Consider the following 14,862-nt stretch of genomic DNA (forward strand, 5'->3'; position numbering starts at 1 on the left):
TTATCAGTCTCGGTCGCCAGACACACAGGCATGCCAGTCTTGCTCTCTGGAGTTACAGAAATGCCTTTGTAGCGTGGACTGTGGGTGTCAGGTTAGGGTCACATACCCCTCTGAATCCAGAAACAGGTTTGTACAAAGATGAATGTGAGATGGTTATATCCTTTGGAGGTGAAAAGGATATATACAGATTTCCTTTCTGTAGGCATTTTACCCACTCTTCCCATTCAGAAGCTAATCTGTAATGAAATGGCCATGATGGAGAAAGTGTTATTGCTGCATTTTTGTATAGAGAGCTTGTATGGTGTTTGTGGGACCTGCAGGGTTGGTGTGGCCAAGACACTGGTTTGGGGTGTTTGGGGAGTTGGAAAGCCATCACTTCATCATCCTGTACATCATTTCCTTTTGTGTTTGAGTATCCTCATGGCCCTAAAGAGCAAAAGCACAGTTTTAAAAATTAAGGCTTAGGTTCTATGTGCTGTGAGAGCTACCAGCGTAGGGTGGGGTTTCTCTTTGGTGTAATGAAACGCCCAGCCTCTGTTTTTCTGGAAGCGATAATGCTGGAGTTCCGGGTGTGTCTGGGGAGCATGGTTCACCCTGGTTTGTATCTATTCCCATTTGTGAAGAAATTGCTTCTTGATACATTTGTTATCAGTGGGCAAATTGTGGGATTGCCTGGGGAGAGGGTTAATGCATGCTGGAGACTGCAGCTCCCTGGCAGCCTGAGCTCATCCAAGAGCTGGTGCCCATGGCCCTTCCCTCCCCAGCTTCTCCACCCCCTGTCCTTTCTGGCTCTGATTCTCCTCTAGCTCCTTGCCAAGCTATTTCAGCACTCTTAAGTGGCAACAAAACTAACCTGACAACAAAAAGTGAGTAATTTTTCTTTTTTCCCCTGGGATATGTGTTGAAAGGGCTCAGCAGTGGGCAGACTGGCAGGGAGAAGAGGGCAGGAGTGCACAGCTGGAGGTGGGATGGTGACAGCTCCAACCAGATCCTCTCTGAACCTGCAGCTCAGAACTGGGAAGGGAGACTGTGTTGGAAGAGGCTGGGAAGGGTACCCTGCTAGAGCAGCTTTTTTGTTCACCTGTGAGAAGGGGAGGGGGAAAAAATCCCCAGCCTGTTATTATTTTTATTGTTATTATTTCTTTTGCTCCTAAGCAGGAACCTTGTATGGTAAACCTTTTCTTTCTCGCCTGTGTACAGCCGGGGAGCAGTGCTTTGCTTCCTGTACCAGAGCTGTGTGTCACATTTGCATCCCTGGCAGGAGGCTGTGAGCTGGGTTGTAGAAAGGGGACGGTGTGGTCCCTACATCCCCCTCACTTACAAGGATCCCCTTCATGCAGAGCTGAGGATGGGCATCGGCTCCAGGTTGAATGGTCGTGCCAGGCTCTTCAGATCCCAGCTACAAACATTTTTGCTGTTTACGAAAGGGATTAGGTTAGTGCGGAGAGCAAACAGTGTAGGCTGGAACACTCTGGTCTTCACAAACAGGTTAATTGCCTCCCTTAGCTGCAAGTCAGTTGCTTCAAGGTTTCATAAAATTAGTTCAGTGAAGATATACCTATTAGAACCCCTATTCCACTAATAGGCTTATACTCACATCTATACCAGTGATTTGGGGGTTAGCAGAGTTCAAAGGCATTTTTAAGAGATTATTTGATGTTTATATGCTGTACCATTTCTCTGCACCTTTCTGTGATGCTTATGATTCATTGTAGGGTTATGGATAGGTCAGATGGGTTACCTCGTGGCAGTTTGTCATGTCTGTACAGAAATTGTACCAGTTTAGCTTTACCAGGTTAATAATTTTTATTTGGGTGGTTATGCTTTACTAAATATGCATATTATGGTGTACCAATGCAGAAGAGATCTGGAGCTGCATTGCTATAAGGCTCCTTTCATATTCCTATAATTACATCAGTTTCTCTAATGAGCAAAGCAAAACCACTCCTTCACAAAACTCACTGATCTTTGACAGTTTTATGGAAGTAGCAGGCCTTTGTGTGCATTTCTGGTGTTTGCTCTTGGCGCTCCAGTGCAGTGATCTTGGATCACCACCTGCTGTCTGCTGAAAGAATTCATCCTGTGTTGCATTTGCTGAACCGCTTTTCTCCTTGTTGAGACATCATCTCCAGTTCCCACCCTTCCACAAGGTACCACTACGTGCGTTTACTTACCATTCCTCTGCTTAGCTTGGAGCTACGAAGTTCGTTAATTAAGTTAAAGCTGCATAAACTCTAAAAAATGTGTCCCCATTAGGGATTTTTCACTGTTTCAGCTAATTTGTTTTTTAAACAAAATGTGGGATGGATTTGTAATGAGCAGTGTAGGAAAAACCCTGACTTAAGGAAGAAAGTTGGCACCTGCAAGGACCTGACTAGACCTTTGTAGGGCTGAGAATAGGGAGCCCAGATGAATATCCATATCCTTCTTGTGCTCTGAGGTCTTGAGTACTGATGAATCAGATGCCAACATTTTGCAAGGGAAGGGCTACTTTGAATTCCCACCTGATGTGAATGAATGAATGTGGGAGCAGAGCAACAGAATGAATAGCAAACAGAGCAATTACTACTTCTTTTTGGAATTTGGGGTTACCATGTATCCTATTGAAGTGTTCTCCTTTTTTTAAGCAGTATGTGCTAATTACACTGAGTTCCACTTGCGCTGACCAGCCTTTCCCAGTCTGAGCATGGGATGTCAGCTATCGTGGTTGGTGCATGGCAGCACAAATTTGTGGAGGAAATTGGATGATCTGGAATTGCCACAATTATTCCTGCAACCGAATGTCCATCACACTCCCCTCCTGAAGACTGCTGGCCTGATGCATTGTGGCCAAGAGAAGTGTCTGTCTGCTCTTGAACATTAGTTAAGATTTATTTCATGCCCTCACAGAAGTTTAAGATGACACTAGCTTTTGGGGGGAGCTGCAGCCAGGTTTTCCTAGTCTTGTGATGGTGTCCTTGTGTGTGTTTGGGGATGGTGATTGCCTTGAACATACATATCTAGGTTTTTTGTTGCATTTAAGTAGATATTACAGAGATTTTCATGGCTAGAGCAGGCAGGACTGGCAATACAGTGAAGTATGTTGTCAGGATTGGATGGACAAAATACTTTCTGTTGAGTCTCTCCTCCCAAGTACGTATCTTCAGCCGGAAAACTTGGGGTTTCTTCTTGCTCTTTGTACCTCCTGAGAAGTGTGAGAAGCAGCACCTCTGACTGCAGAATTCTCCATGGTGGGTTAGAAGGAGATAAAGGAGTTCAGATTCTATGTTTGAAGATTAATGGGATTTTTTTTGTGCATGTCCTGTGTTAGTTCTTGAAAATATGAAGTGTGTAAATGTTGAAATTTGGCAGACTAACAGAAGAGGTAGAATCTCCTCTGGATTTGGAGGATATCGATATGCTGTGAAACCTGCAGAGATCTCATCGGGAGTCCTTTTCTGCAGACACTAGTGGAAACAGAGAAAAAAGTAATTCTAAAGCACCAAAGGAAATTAAAATTACAGGAAAAAATCAGATGGGAAATATGTCCATAATCATATAAAGAGAGAAATAATTTGAAATACAGATACTCCATGGGAAGGTGAAACCTGGACAAACATAATGGTGATAAATCTCCAGATAACCTGAGACATTAAATGAAGGATACATTTGTAATAAAAGATATATGATTTTGCATGTTAATGCAATTTGAGGGGGGGGGGAGTGACAATGGTATTAAAAACATTCATTTGGCACCAGAAATCCTTTCTTTGAAAATCTTAGGAAGGTCAGAGAGAAGTAATAAATAAAGTTACCAGGATATTTTGGCTTGAGAGGTGTGATTAAACTCAAAATAAATACGTATTATCAAAATGCCACAAGCAACAGAAGAGAGAGTAAGCATTTTTCATCCTTCAAGCATTTGTAGATAATTGAAGAAGGGAAAGAAAATATTTAAAAAGGTTGAAATGCATTTAAACTGGAGGGAACAGTATTAACTGAGGGGTAAAACCACTGAAAATAAGATTATACAAGGTTCATGGGCTGGCATTTTAAGTAGTCTAAGAGTGAGATTAAACAAGATGCTGGACTGTGTCCTTTGGGGAGCAGCCCTGCACTGTAGAGAGGATGGCAGAATAGGTTTTGTTTAGGGCTAATTAGCATTTTGTTCCTCTGATCTGGGATGCTACTGGCTTGGAAATCTAGCTTGTTCTGAGAAAATTTGAGATAGTTTCTGCGCCTGCATCTTTTCTGGGGTTACCCTATCAATTTTTTAATTTAAAATAAAAAATCAGTTTCATATTTAGTCCTGTTTTAAACGTAAGAAAGGGGCAGACAGTGTGGGCCGTAGCACACAGACAATCAAATACAATGAAATATTGTAAGCAGAAGAATTTGGAAAGGAGACAGTATGTGGATGGAATGGACTTGTGTCGGGGGATAAACAGTGTGAGCAAGTGAGCGATAAGGTTGCTGATACCTGGTTTGCAGTGAGACAACCATCGTTCTGCCTCTCCTGCCTCCTGTTTCAGAACTTGCTCTGCAGATCTTGGTGAGTTTAGGTTGAGTCAGAAGTGCCTTGCTTTGAAGCTGAGAATGGCAAAGGAATGAGCAGAAGCAGAGTGCTGGTGGAACTGCCCTCCTTTTGGGGGAGAAAACTAAAAAATCCCGTCCTGCTTTCAGAAAATGTGCTTAGTGTGTGAAAAAACCTCTGCAGACCCGCGAGCACACGACGCAGGGCTGCAGCGACTCGGGGGAGTGCGTGCAAGGAACTGAGCACTGGCCGTGGCTGGCGTGCGTGCCTGAATTTTTCTTTCTCAGATAAGGCTGCAGAGTTTTGTGTTTCTGCAGGCAGCAAGGCTTTGCAGTGGCTGGACTTGAGTTAATGAAACGGTCTGTTCCCGATGCAGGCCAAGGCTTTAGCTTGGCTGCGCTAAGTGGTATTGAATGCCCTTCCCTCTCCTTCTCCCCAGCTGCAGGAGCGTGTGGCCACGTGGCCCCCAGGGGAGGCAGACCAGATAGACTAATGTCAGAGCAAATTTGGGATTCAGCCAGTGTCTGAATGACCCGGTGCTGGCTGGAGGTGTGCTGCGTTTATCATTGTTTCCTTCGCCCGGAAGGGAAAGCTGCAGGTAGGCTGATAAAAGGAATTAGAGGTTTGTCCAGCTTCACTGGAGGTCTGTCAGGTCCTGCGTGCTCTTTGCTTGAAAGGCTGCCTGGTAATTCCCACTCTGCCTTTCCTTACCTGTAGGATAAGGTCTGTTTCGCTTTTACTCCATTGATTTAAGCATGCTGGTGTTAGAATAGGCTCGAGCACCTCCAGACTTTATGGGGGAGGACCCAGGGCTGGAACAGCAGCCAAAATTTAAAATCAGGATTAGTCTGTTGACATGCACATAAATCAAACAGGCCTCCTATCATAAATCTTTTCTGTGAATTTTTTTTCTGCTGCGGCGATGAAGCAGTAGGAGCAGTGCAGCAGCCTGGGCTTCTCAGGGTCGGGCTTCAATGTCAAGGCTGTTCTCCTTCACCCCAGGTGGCTGAATGCAGCTCCCTGCTCTCCCTTTGGTGAGATCCCTGCAGAGGCTGCAGAGCTGCATGCTCTTTTGTTTGCTTATTGTGGGTTTTTTGATGTGATGGTGTAACCTTTTTTACTGTTTTTTGGGGATTTCTTTTGCATGGTCAGGTCTCTGTTTCTGAGTCATCTGGTTGGTGTCAGCAACATCTAAGACAGTGCTAAAAGCTTCTAAAAAGCCCACTATCCTAGCACAGAGGTCTCTGTGGGATACTCAAAGCTAAGGGAGGAGTGGGTGATTAATGTCTTGTGTGATAGTAGGGATGCTCAGGAATGGGAAAGAGTGAGTGTGCTCCAGGCTTGCAATCTCAGCTCAGTTCCCTACAGGTCCTTGGTGTCTTCTGCGTGGCCAGCAAGCAGCAAATGGGATATTCCAGCAATTGATACCTGAGCACCTGTGCTGTGTACTCAGTGCTGCCAGAGCAAAGAAGGGGGCTTCTGCACAGATGGGTTTAAAAAAGTAAACTTTTTATTACTGTAACATAACCGGGAGTCATGCTCTGAAACACATGATGTGCTTGCTTGTGAGCAGAGCAATGAGTGTCAGGCTGGAGGAGATGGACCCAGTTACGGTACTTTCAGGGATATTAAAGAAGCCTGATCTTCTTTCTGTGTTTCCTTCTCTGTTCCAATGTTTCAGTGTCTCTTCCCCCTTCCAAAATAACGCTTTACTGTGTGTAAAGCTTTGTGTGAGATCACAGGGGTATGCAGTTTGCAAACCCCATAATTTTTTCTCCACGTGCCAGCTGTTAGCAAGAGAGTTGCTCTGAAAAGATTAAGAGAACAGTGTCATGGCTCAGAGGAGTAAGGCATGCTCTTTTTGATAGAACAGGTAATAGAAGACTGTGCAATATTATGGTGATGGTGGGTGGGATGTTCACGTGTACACCTGTGTGTTGTTTCTTGGGCTGATGTTTTGATCTATCTTCTGTAGTGTAAACCTGTTTTCTCCTTTTCCTTTCTTCAGGGTAACCAGGAGCCAGCAGCAACTCCTGATGCAATGGTGCAGCCATTCACCACAATCCCATTTCCGCCACCCCCACAGAATGGGATTCCCACAGAGTACGGGGTGCCACACACTCAGGACTATGCAGGCCAGACCAGCGAGCACAATCTGACACTCTACGGAAGCACGCAGCCGCACGGAGAGCAGAGCACGAACACGGCCAGCACGCAGAACGGATCTCTTGCAGTAAGTGCACAAGGGTGCAGAGCCAGGAGAGCAGCACAGTGCTTTGGGAAAAAGCAGACATTGATTGGATTGCTGTTTCTTAAGTATACAGCAAATCAGCAGTAGACTTGAGAAGGAGAGAATTGTAAACAAAACATGGCTTCTGACCTTCCATTACTAGGTTTCCATCTTTCCCCATGTAAATTGGTGTCTGCAAAGAAGAAAAAAAAGAAAGTAGTAATCCCAATGTGGTTTTGTTTTCAGGAAACTACCAGAGTAGAAAATCACTTTTATTTGACTTTTTGAAGATGACAGGGAGCTTCAGAGGGCAAAGTTAGGAGAGGAGCTCTCAGCTACTGGTCATCCATTTGCCAAACCAAGATTTTTAGCATCTTCTGTATTTTTGTTTTCTTCTTCCCATGACCTGGAACTGGCACTGGGCAACATGCTGGCAGATTATCCCAGGAAAAGCTTTATCCACCCTTTAAGCCACTTGTTAAGACTTAACTTCCTAATAAAGAGCCTTATGGTGAGAGCCTTCGGCGCTCAGGGGCGGATTTAATCTGTTAATGCTTTCAGTTTTACTTGTAGTTGGTGTTTGGCTTGTAGAGATTATTTTTTTCCCTGGTAAGTACTGAATGAATTCAGTGCCAACAGTTGGAAGAACTGATAGTACCAGCTCAAGTGTGCACAGTTCCCGGTGTGTGCCTCTGCTCCGCTGCAGTGGGTTGGCTCTGTTGGTCATGACTTTGTGAAGATATCTTTGATTTCATCCTGGGAATGCCTCAACCTCAGCATCTTGAAGAAGCAAAAGAGTACAAACCCTGTAAGGCACATTGATAGTGTGTAGAAGGAACTTTGAGTGCTTTACTCTGCAAACACAAACGTAGATGAGAAGAGGTCAGGCAGGAAATAAAACTTAGAGCTGGTGCAGTGTGCAGAAATGCAAGTCATCATTTTAGCACCAGATTGTCCGATGTCGTTCCAAGCCGTAAGATTTGGGCTGCCCGTCTCCAGCAAGCAACTTTCTCGAGCACTGCCGGTTAGATGGGGAAGCTGGAAATAGGGAATAAAACAGGGCAGTGTTTTTCCCCATGTGTTTTTGCTGTTCCCATCCTTGTCCAGAGCTTAAGAGCATTTCTTTTTAATGGAAATGATGTGACTCTTGACCTTGAATGTAAGTTCTTGCCAACCTTCCTGCTCCTCTTCCATATTAGGAGCCATCTCGGTGGCTCTGCAGGGCTGAGCTCTGTGTTTTATCAACTAAAGCTGGCTCCAAGGAGCCCACAGCATGTGGCTAGCCTACAAGGAGGGATTGGGAGCCCATCTGTGTGGAGGGAGTGTTGCTGGGAGACTGCTGGGAGGCAGTGGTGTTGCCAGGAGTCTGCAGAGGGAGCCTGACTGGCAGGGTTTATCCGAGAAACAGACTGAATAACACACAACACTTGTACTGGCTGTTGGGAACAGGTGGGCACGTCTGGTGTGACCATTTGATGTGGTTAAAGATGTGTGAGCTGAGCGTGCAGAGTTAGGCTCGAGGGCCACAGCTGGCTGGAAAGGGGTAAGGGCACAGACAGGGGTGTTGCTGTGACTGCTGTGGCTGGGACTCGTCAAGCCCAAAGGATCCCAGATGGTGGCACATAAAGAAATCCAAGGAGAGAGAGGGGGGAAGGTGCCTCAACCAAGAGCCTTCCACATGCCCTTGGTTGAGCCACCTTCCCATCCACTGCATCCTGGATCTTCCAAGTCCCTTTATCTTTTTGTAGAGGACTTCTTCTGTATGAAGTTATTTTTATTCTGTGGGCTGCCTTGGGATGTAATTCCACGTAACTTTTCTCCATCTCAGTATGCTGATTAATGATGTAGGATCTAGGGGAAGGAAGAAGGCTCAGTAGTTACTCAGGCTAAAGTGTGCTATTAAAATATACAGCAGAACAGGTTGGGTATTTCACCTTAAACATTTACAGGTAATGTCAAGCACCCTTGTCCATCACATGAATTGGTTATTACTTGTTGCATGCACATGTTCAGTCCATGTGGACTAGACTGCTGTGCTTTAAGGCATCTTTTCCTTTCACCATTTTGTTATCTTACTCAAACAAAAGTGCTAACTTGAATAGAGTGAAAAGTCATCAGAGGTGAGGTGTGAGCCTTCCCTCCCATTATTGTGACTGACAAGCACAGTTGCTGTCATTTGTGTGAAGGTGATACCCCAGACCAAACAGCCAGTAGGTTTTTTAGCTGCTGACTTGAAGCCTGTGCTCCCATGGGATGATTCAGAAATTCATTCAGCCAGACGGATAAGTTCTCTGCTTGCTTTTAAGAACAAGGCCTGTGCTTGGTCCAGTTGACGGGACAGAGTGAGATAGCAAAAGGTGTGCTCAGATGGTGGGACCTTCCTGCTTTTCAGGCTGATAGCCTTTAGGATAATTGCCAAAGTAACAAAGAACATGGGATGGCTTAGGGGTCCCTCATGGAAAGGGCAATTTAATCTCGTTGGTAAGATGCTACACAGCAGTGTGAAGGGGTCTATAGCAAGGTCCGTAACACACCAGGTGGGAGCACCTTTTCATAGAAACTTGGCAGATTCTTGTGGGTGACTCAGATTGAATGATTTGAAATTAGCAGTGGTGTCTGAGTTAATAGACAGTGGTTTGGAAGCCTGAGGTCAAAGATCAGTAGTGAACTTACGTAAAATAAACTCTGAGAGTCAAAGTCCATGCCTTCCTATGCAGTCTAAAAGCCTTGAGCAAAGGGGAACGACTGGTTGGTGTCACCAGCTAAGGATGAGCTTGGTTTTGGCAGTGTGAGTGTAGTGGAAAGCATTCAGAGCTCTCAGAACAGAGGCATGGAAAAGAAATTGACACAATAGGTAGTGTAATACAAACAACTTCATATTTTAGAATCTTTTTTTTATTTTAGGATCAAACCTCATCTGTGGGGCTTTGTTTCTTGCCTGGCATGCAGATCTCTCATACTTCATCTCCAGGCATCTGTCCTTTCTCTTGATACTGTCCCAAAGCACAGCTGAAAGAACTGGATTAAAAATAGACTGAGGTACCAGACCATATTTGGCCTACTTGGTCTGCCTGTTGCAGCCTGTCTCTTAAACAGTTGACACTCTGCATTTCACTACTTATAGTGCTGGGTCACCTGGTTTTTCTCCCCCTTCCCCCTTCTTGGTTTACTTTAGTGCTCTTATCCCTAATGGAGACACCCAGCATAGTTAGCTGCAAGGGGAGATGCTAATTAGGCTGCAGTACCTCTGGCAGCTGAGCTGATCTAAAAGATTCACTGCTGTCAGAAAAGAGATATCTGACTCCAAGTGCAAACTCCCACTCCTGTTTACTGGCTCTGGCATTCCTTACATGAGCCACTTTAATTCACTGACCTGGCAGAAAGCTGCCCAATTCTTTTGCTGGGTTAATGAATTAGAGCAGCTCTTGGAGGGATCCAGCAAATGCTGTTGTTGCAAGGTAAGCGTATGGAGAGCACGGCCAGAAGCCGAGAGCAGTTGTCAGCTCTCTGCATCCCCTGGTACTCTACCCGCAGAGGGAAGATTAATCATCTGCTGAACTAAAAAAGCTTGCTTGATAGTAAATGCAATGCACTTAATACTGCGAGCTGATTATTCAACTTGTTTCTCTTGTTAATGTCAGAGGGAAGAATCTGTGTGTCTGTATAAATTATGGAATGCAGCTGGAGATACGGAAGTAGAGGAATAAGTTTATGTAAATTATTTTGCGTGAAAATGGCAGGTGCTGTTGCCTTGATATTACGTTGTCATGAACCAATATAAAGCATTATTTAATTACAGAGTGTCGTGTCTCGGCTTCTTGATGTGCTGTTGTACTGGAACATACTTAACTCATCCGCTATACCATAAAGGGATCTTGACTTTCCAGTTTCTCAAAGGAGACGCATCTGTGGTGGGAGACCCATATGTGTCATGTTCAAAACCAAGGCAGGAAAGGTGCTTGGTCGTCTCACTGTGCCCCGTACATCCAGCAAGATGTTAGATAGAAGGGAACCAACGGCACCAAGGATTCCTCAACTGGCTTTTGCAACACATGGATGATGTTATAATGATGACTTTCCCTTGGGTATTTCTTGCCTAGACTGAGATTGCAGAATTTTCCTCTGTAATTACTTTTCATCCCTTTAGTAATTAAAGCAATTGCTCATGTGAGGTATTTCAGGTGAAGAATATGTTTAATGAATATCCTCAGTTATTTTTCTGATACTGCTGAGCCGGTGGACACGAGGAAGAACTAGCTTCAAATAAGTAGTTAGCTGCTGATTGTTTGGCCACCTCAGCCTAGAAATTGCTGTCTTGAGGTTGCAAACCCTGACATTTAACATCAGGAGTTTTCTTTGAATATGAGGCAGATTATTTTATTATTCTGAGTACGAGGCAGATTATTGTCAGTACTTGCAGACTTGTGTCTAGTGAGGCAGTTTTAAAATGAGAAATGGGAAATAAATCAGCAAATATCATTATGTTAGAGTATACAACTGTGGTACTTCTGTGTATCTTTCAAAGGTTGTAGCAGATCTAGCAGTAGTACAGGGAAGGATAATAGTGATGATGAAAGGGATGTAGCAGGTTCTTTATGAAGAGAAGTGAAATCTTCACTTACAAAAAGAGCTGACAGGAATGAAGGCATATGACAAGCACACAGAATATTGGATGGTAAGGGAACTAAAATAGGGAACTTTCCCATTTTCACTTACTAGGATGCACACAGGAAATAACTGGGTGCCACGTATGGAAAAAAAAAAGCAGGTTTTATTACTTGGGTTTTTTTTCATATAATGAAGAACTTGGCATTGCAACTCTTGTCCACAGTGTGCTTTGCAAGTTGTGACATCAACTGGCTTAGTTTGCTGGAGAAAAACCAGTGAACACTTGCCCTGTTCTTACATTCTTCCACAGATTTGGCTGCTGTTAGAATGAAGATAATGGGCTGGATGGATCTAAAGTCTGTCACTGTGTGACTGTTCTTCTGCTACTGTCAATAGAACGGTCCAGGGTTGAGTACTAGCTGGGGAAATCTTGCTGTTTCCTTCACCTTGTAAGGGCATCCTTTTGTGAGGAATGGTCTGGGACTGCTGACAAAGGGTTTGACTGTGACCAGCAGAGCAGGCTTTTTGGGGGGCTCCATTTCACCACTTCATTGAAGGAGGGGGGGGGGAAGAAAAAGAGAAAAGCACTATAGAATCCCATTAGAAATATCCACCTTTACATTGAAAGCGTTACCTGACAAATCAGAGATGTGCAGGAGAGATAGCAAAGTTTCCTGTGTGCTTTCCTATGTTAGGTTTGTGTTCTGTGAGGTATGTTTTTAATGAGGAAAGTGAACAAAATGACTTAAGCTTCAGTGTGTCTGAAAATAGGTAACTAACAATTGAAAAAATATGCCCTGAATTCATCTGAGTATACTGAAAATAGTAAAAAAATCTTGCAGAAGTAATTTGGTATGTCCTTAGCATTTTTTTGTCTGTTTTTTTGGCATACAGAGTACTTTGGATAATAGTGAATTGTGCCTGTAAGTAGCCCAACCTTTTTTTTTTTTAATATAATGCTGCTGGCATCTCTGAAAAATCAAGTACATGGATATAATTGTAAAACTATATTTGCTGCTGTTGAAAGATGATGATTAGCCCTGTGGTCTTCTGTCTGCTAAACGAGTGTTGTTTAAGCAGCCAAAGTTCCCATGGCCTTTGCTCTTGGATGTGTAGGACCTCAGTCTGACTTCAATAGAGTGTGCTGGGGCAGGAGAGTGATCTTGTGTCTAGAGCCTAATTCTTCATTCGTTTTTCCACCAGACCTGCTCAGAGGGTATCTGTTCATTGGTGGGCGACTGGTTGTTTTGACACAGGTTCTTCACTAGAAGTTACAGAGAGTTTTCCACATTATCTGCACTCTGCTTCGCAATGGGAAGGTTGCCTTCTGCCACTTGTAGCTTTCAGTCCTTGTCTCCACAGTTCTTCAAGCTCTTGATCCAAACGAGGTTGGATGTGTGGTTTTGGGTTTTTTTGAATTCAAGACTGGTCTAGGAGCAGAGGAGTGAGCACAGTCTGTCTCCTAGATTTTGTAAGCCACCCAAATCCCCTTTTAAATACAGTTATTAGTTACAGTTTGTATTTTGTAAATATTTTCTTTGCAGTGATTTATAGCTCTTAACCTCCTCATTATGATTCACAGCATTTTGGACTGCCTGCTTCTTGGGGGAGAGAACAAGGGGTTGTTTTTTGTTTGTCTCTAACTTGGACCTGAAGCGGTTCCAGTTCTAGAAGCAAGTGGGAGATGTAAACAGAATGTTCTGGGTATTAATAATCTTTGTGCTGGCCTGTCACACTGGTGCTTTTCTGGTTTGCTGGGGAGGTAGCCCTCTGTCTAGCCATGAAGATGGAGATCTGCTCGGAGCTCAGGTGGTGCTGGAGCCCCAGCCTCCTTGCTGCTGCGGAGAAATCCCCAGCATTTGATTGATCACCACCTGGGTTAGGATGGAGGAGTCCAGCTGAGAGGTGGGAAGATGCTCCCAAACCTTTCAGAACACCCTCATGTTGCCAGGTGTCCTCCTCCCCTTTTACATGGGCACGTGCACGTGTATATATCTGTGCTTCTCTTTGCAGCTGCCTCTTCTTGCTTAGCGTTTCCTTACTGCTGGTGGGTGTAAGGGAGAAGCTGACATGGGGGCACAGGCAGCAAGTAGTTAAAAGTAAAGCACATGCTGCTCGTGTCCTGAGCTCTGATGTGTTTCTCAGTGACCTTGAGCAGAGCTCAAAGCTTGTGTGTGCAGGTATGAATGACATTATCACCTGCATCAGTGTATGTTACACGGACTGTGCTGAGGAGGTACAGTGAATGCAGTACAGCTCCTAAATGCGAGATCTCCGCCACAGCATGTCTCTGTGTTGCCTGATGACAGGCATTGAGTGTGTGTTAGCTCCCTTCCGAGCTGAATCACTGTCTGTAGCAAAGGGAGAGGTCCATTTCTTCACTGTGAAGTGTTGACATGAGGCCAGAAGGAAATTAAACTCCGTGTGGGGAAGGAGTCAAGGTGGGGAGTGGGCACTTGGTGAAATGAGGGCTTTTGTAGTCTGGCTTGGTCAGAGTAGCACTGTTGCCAGTGTCTGTTATGTGCTGCCTTAGAAAAGACTCGGGGCCCTTCCTTTCGTCTCCTTCCTAATGAATTAAGCCAAGGAATAACTATAAAAGGAAAAAAAGAAAGATCTGAGGACACTGTTTCTTTCATTTATGTTGTAGCTGAATGTGTAGCAGTAGTCATATGTATTGAGCTAATGTTATAGTGGTGGAAAGTTCAAATCTTACCTTAGGACCATGGGACCATAGAGATGAGGGAGCTACAGCATCCAGAGAGACAAGGTATTTAATGTTAAACTTCTACTGAAAAATCAGGAAATGTGAAAGCCTGAAAAGCATTTGGGGACTCTCAGTGTAGTTAAAAAGGTAAAGGACCAAGATCCCCTGTTCCTTCTATTGTTTCTCCTCTTTGAAGCGTTGGTCTTGCTGTACACATCTCACATGCCGCAAAATGACACTGCCATATGCAGGACCAGCTGTGAGTGCTTTTGGGTGGGCCACTCTACATGATACATTGCACCCTTGGTAAGAAAGGAGTTCTGCCCTGTGCTTAGGAACAAATGGATGGGAGAGGAGTGCAGACAACATTCTGGCTTCCTCCCCTGTGGAAACAGCAGATCCAGTCCTGTGCAACCTATATTTAAATTTAAAGACTAAAACATTTTTGTCATCACCATTCAAGATCTGTGCATTTCCTCATTGACACAGCAGATGCACTTTGTGCATGGGTGTTTGCTCACTTGCCAAATCCATGCAAAACCATAGAAAACATGGGATTTGGCAAATTGCACTAGCAGGGCTCCAAAGTGGATTGTAGATATCCCTTTTAGCAGGAGTGTTGGTGTTTTTTGGGAGTTACTTTGAAGAACTCACTTGCAGGTGTTGTATACAGTGATGATAGATAGACTACTCCTGTGTTTTGTCCTTCTTGGACAGATTTGCCCTGAGGAGCAAAGCATTCTGATGGAGGGATTAAAAAAAAACCCACTAAATAGCATGGTCTGATTTAATCACAGGCCAGCCGCA

At 44.3% G+C, this 14,862-nt stretch overlaps 1 protein-coding gene across 7 annotated transcripts in view; it reads left to right on the forward strand.

The window, feature by feature from the left end:
- RBFOX2 (RNA binding fox-1 homolog 2) overlaps positions 1 to 14,862 on the forward strand; it is a 109,353-nt gene that overhangs the window by 47,038 nt on the left and 47,453 nt on the right. For all 7 annotated transcript variants that reach the window (XR_003533704.1, XR_003533706.1, XM_027680355.1 and 4 more), the window contains exon 2: positions 6,522 to 6,746. Coding sequence is in view for 5 of the 7 variants with exons in the window: in XM_027680355.1 (XP_027536156.1) it covers positions 6,522 to 6,746 (225 nt within the window). In the remaining 2 variants the exon portion in view is untranslated. The remainder of the gene's footprint in view (positions 1 to 6,521; positions 6,747 to 14,862) is intronic.

The sequence above is a fragment of the Neopelma chrysocephalum genome, unplaced genomic scaffold (assembly GCF_003984885.1).
Source record: "Neopelma chrysocephalum unplaced genomic scaffold, ASM398488v2 Primary Assembly neopelma1_59, whole genome shotgun sequence".
Classification (NCBI taxonomy): Eukaryota; Metazoa; Chordata; class Aves; order Passeriformes; family Pipridae; genus Neopelma; species Neopelma chrysocephalum.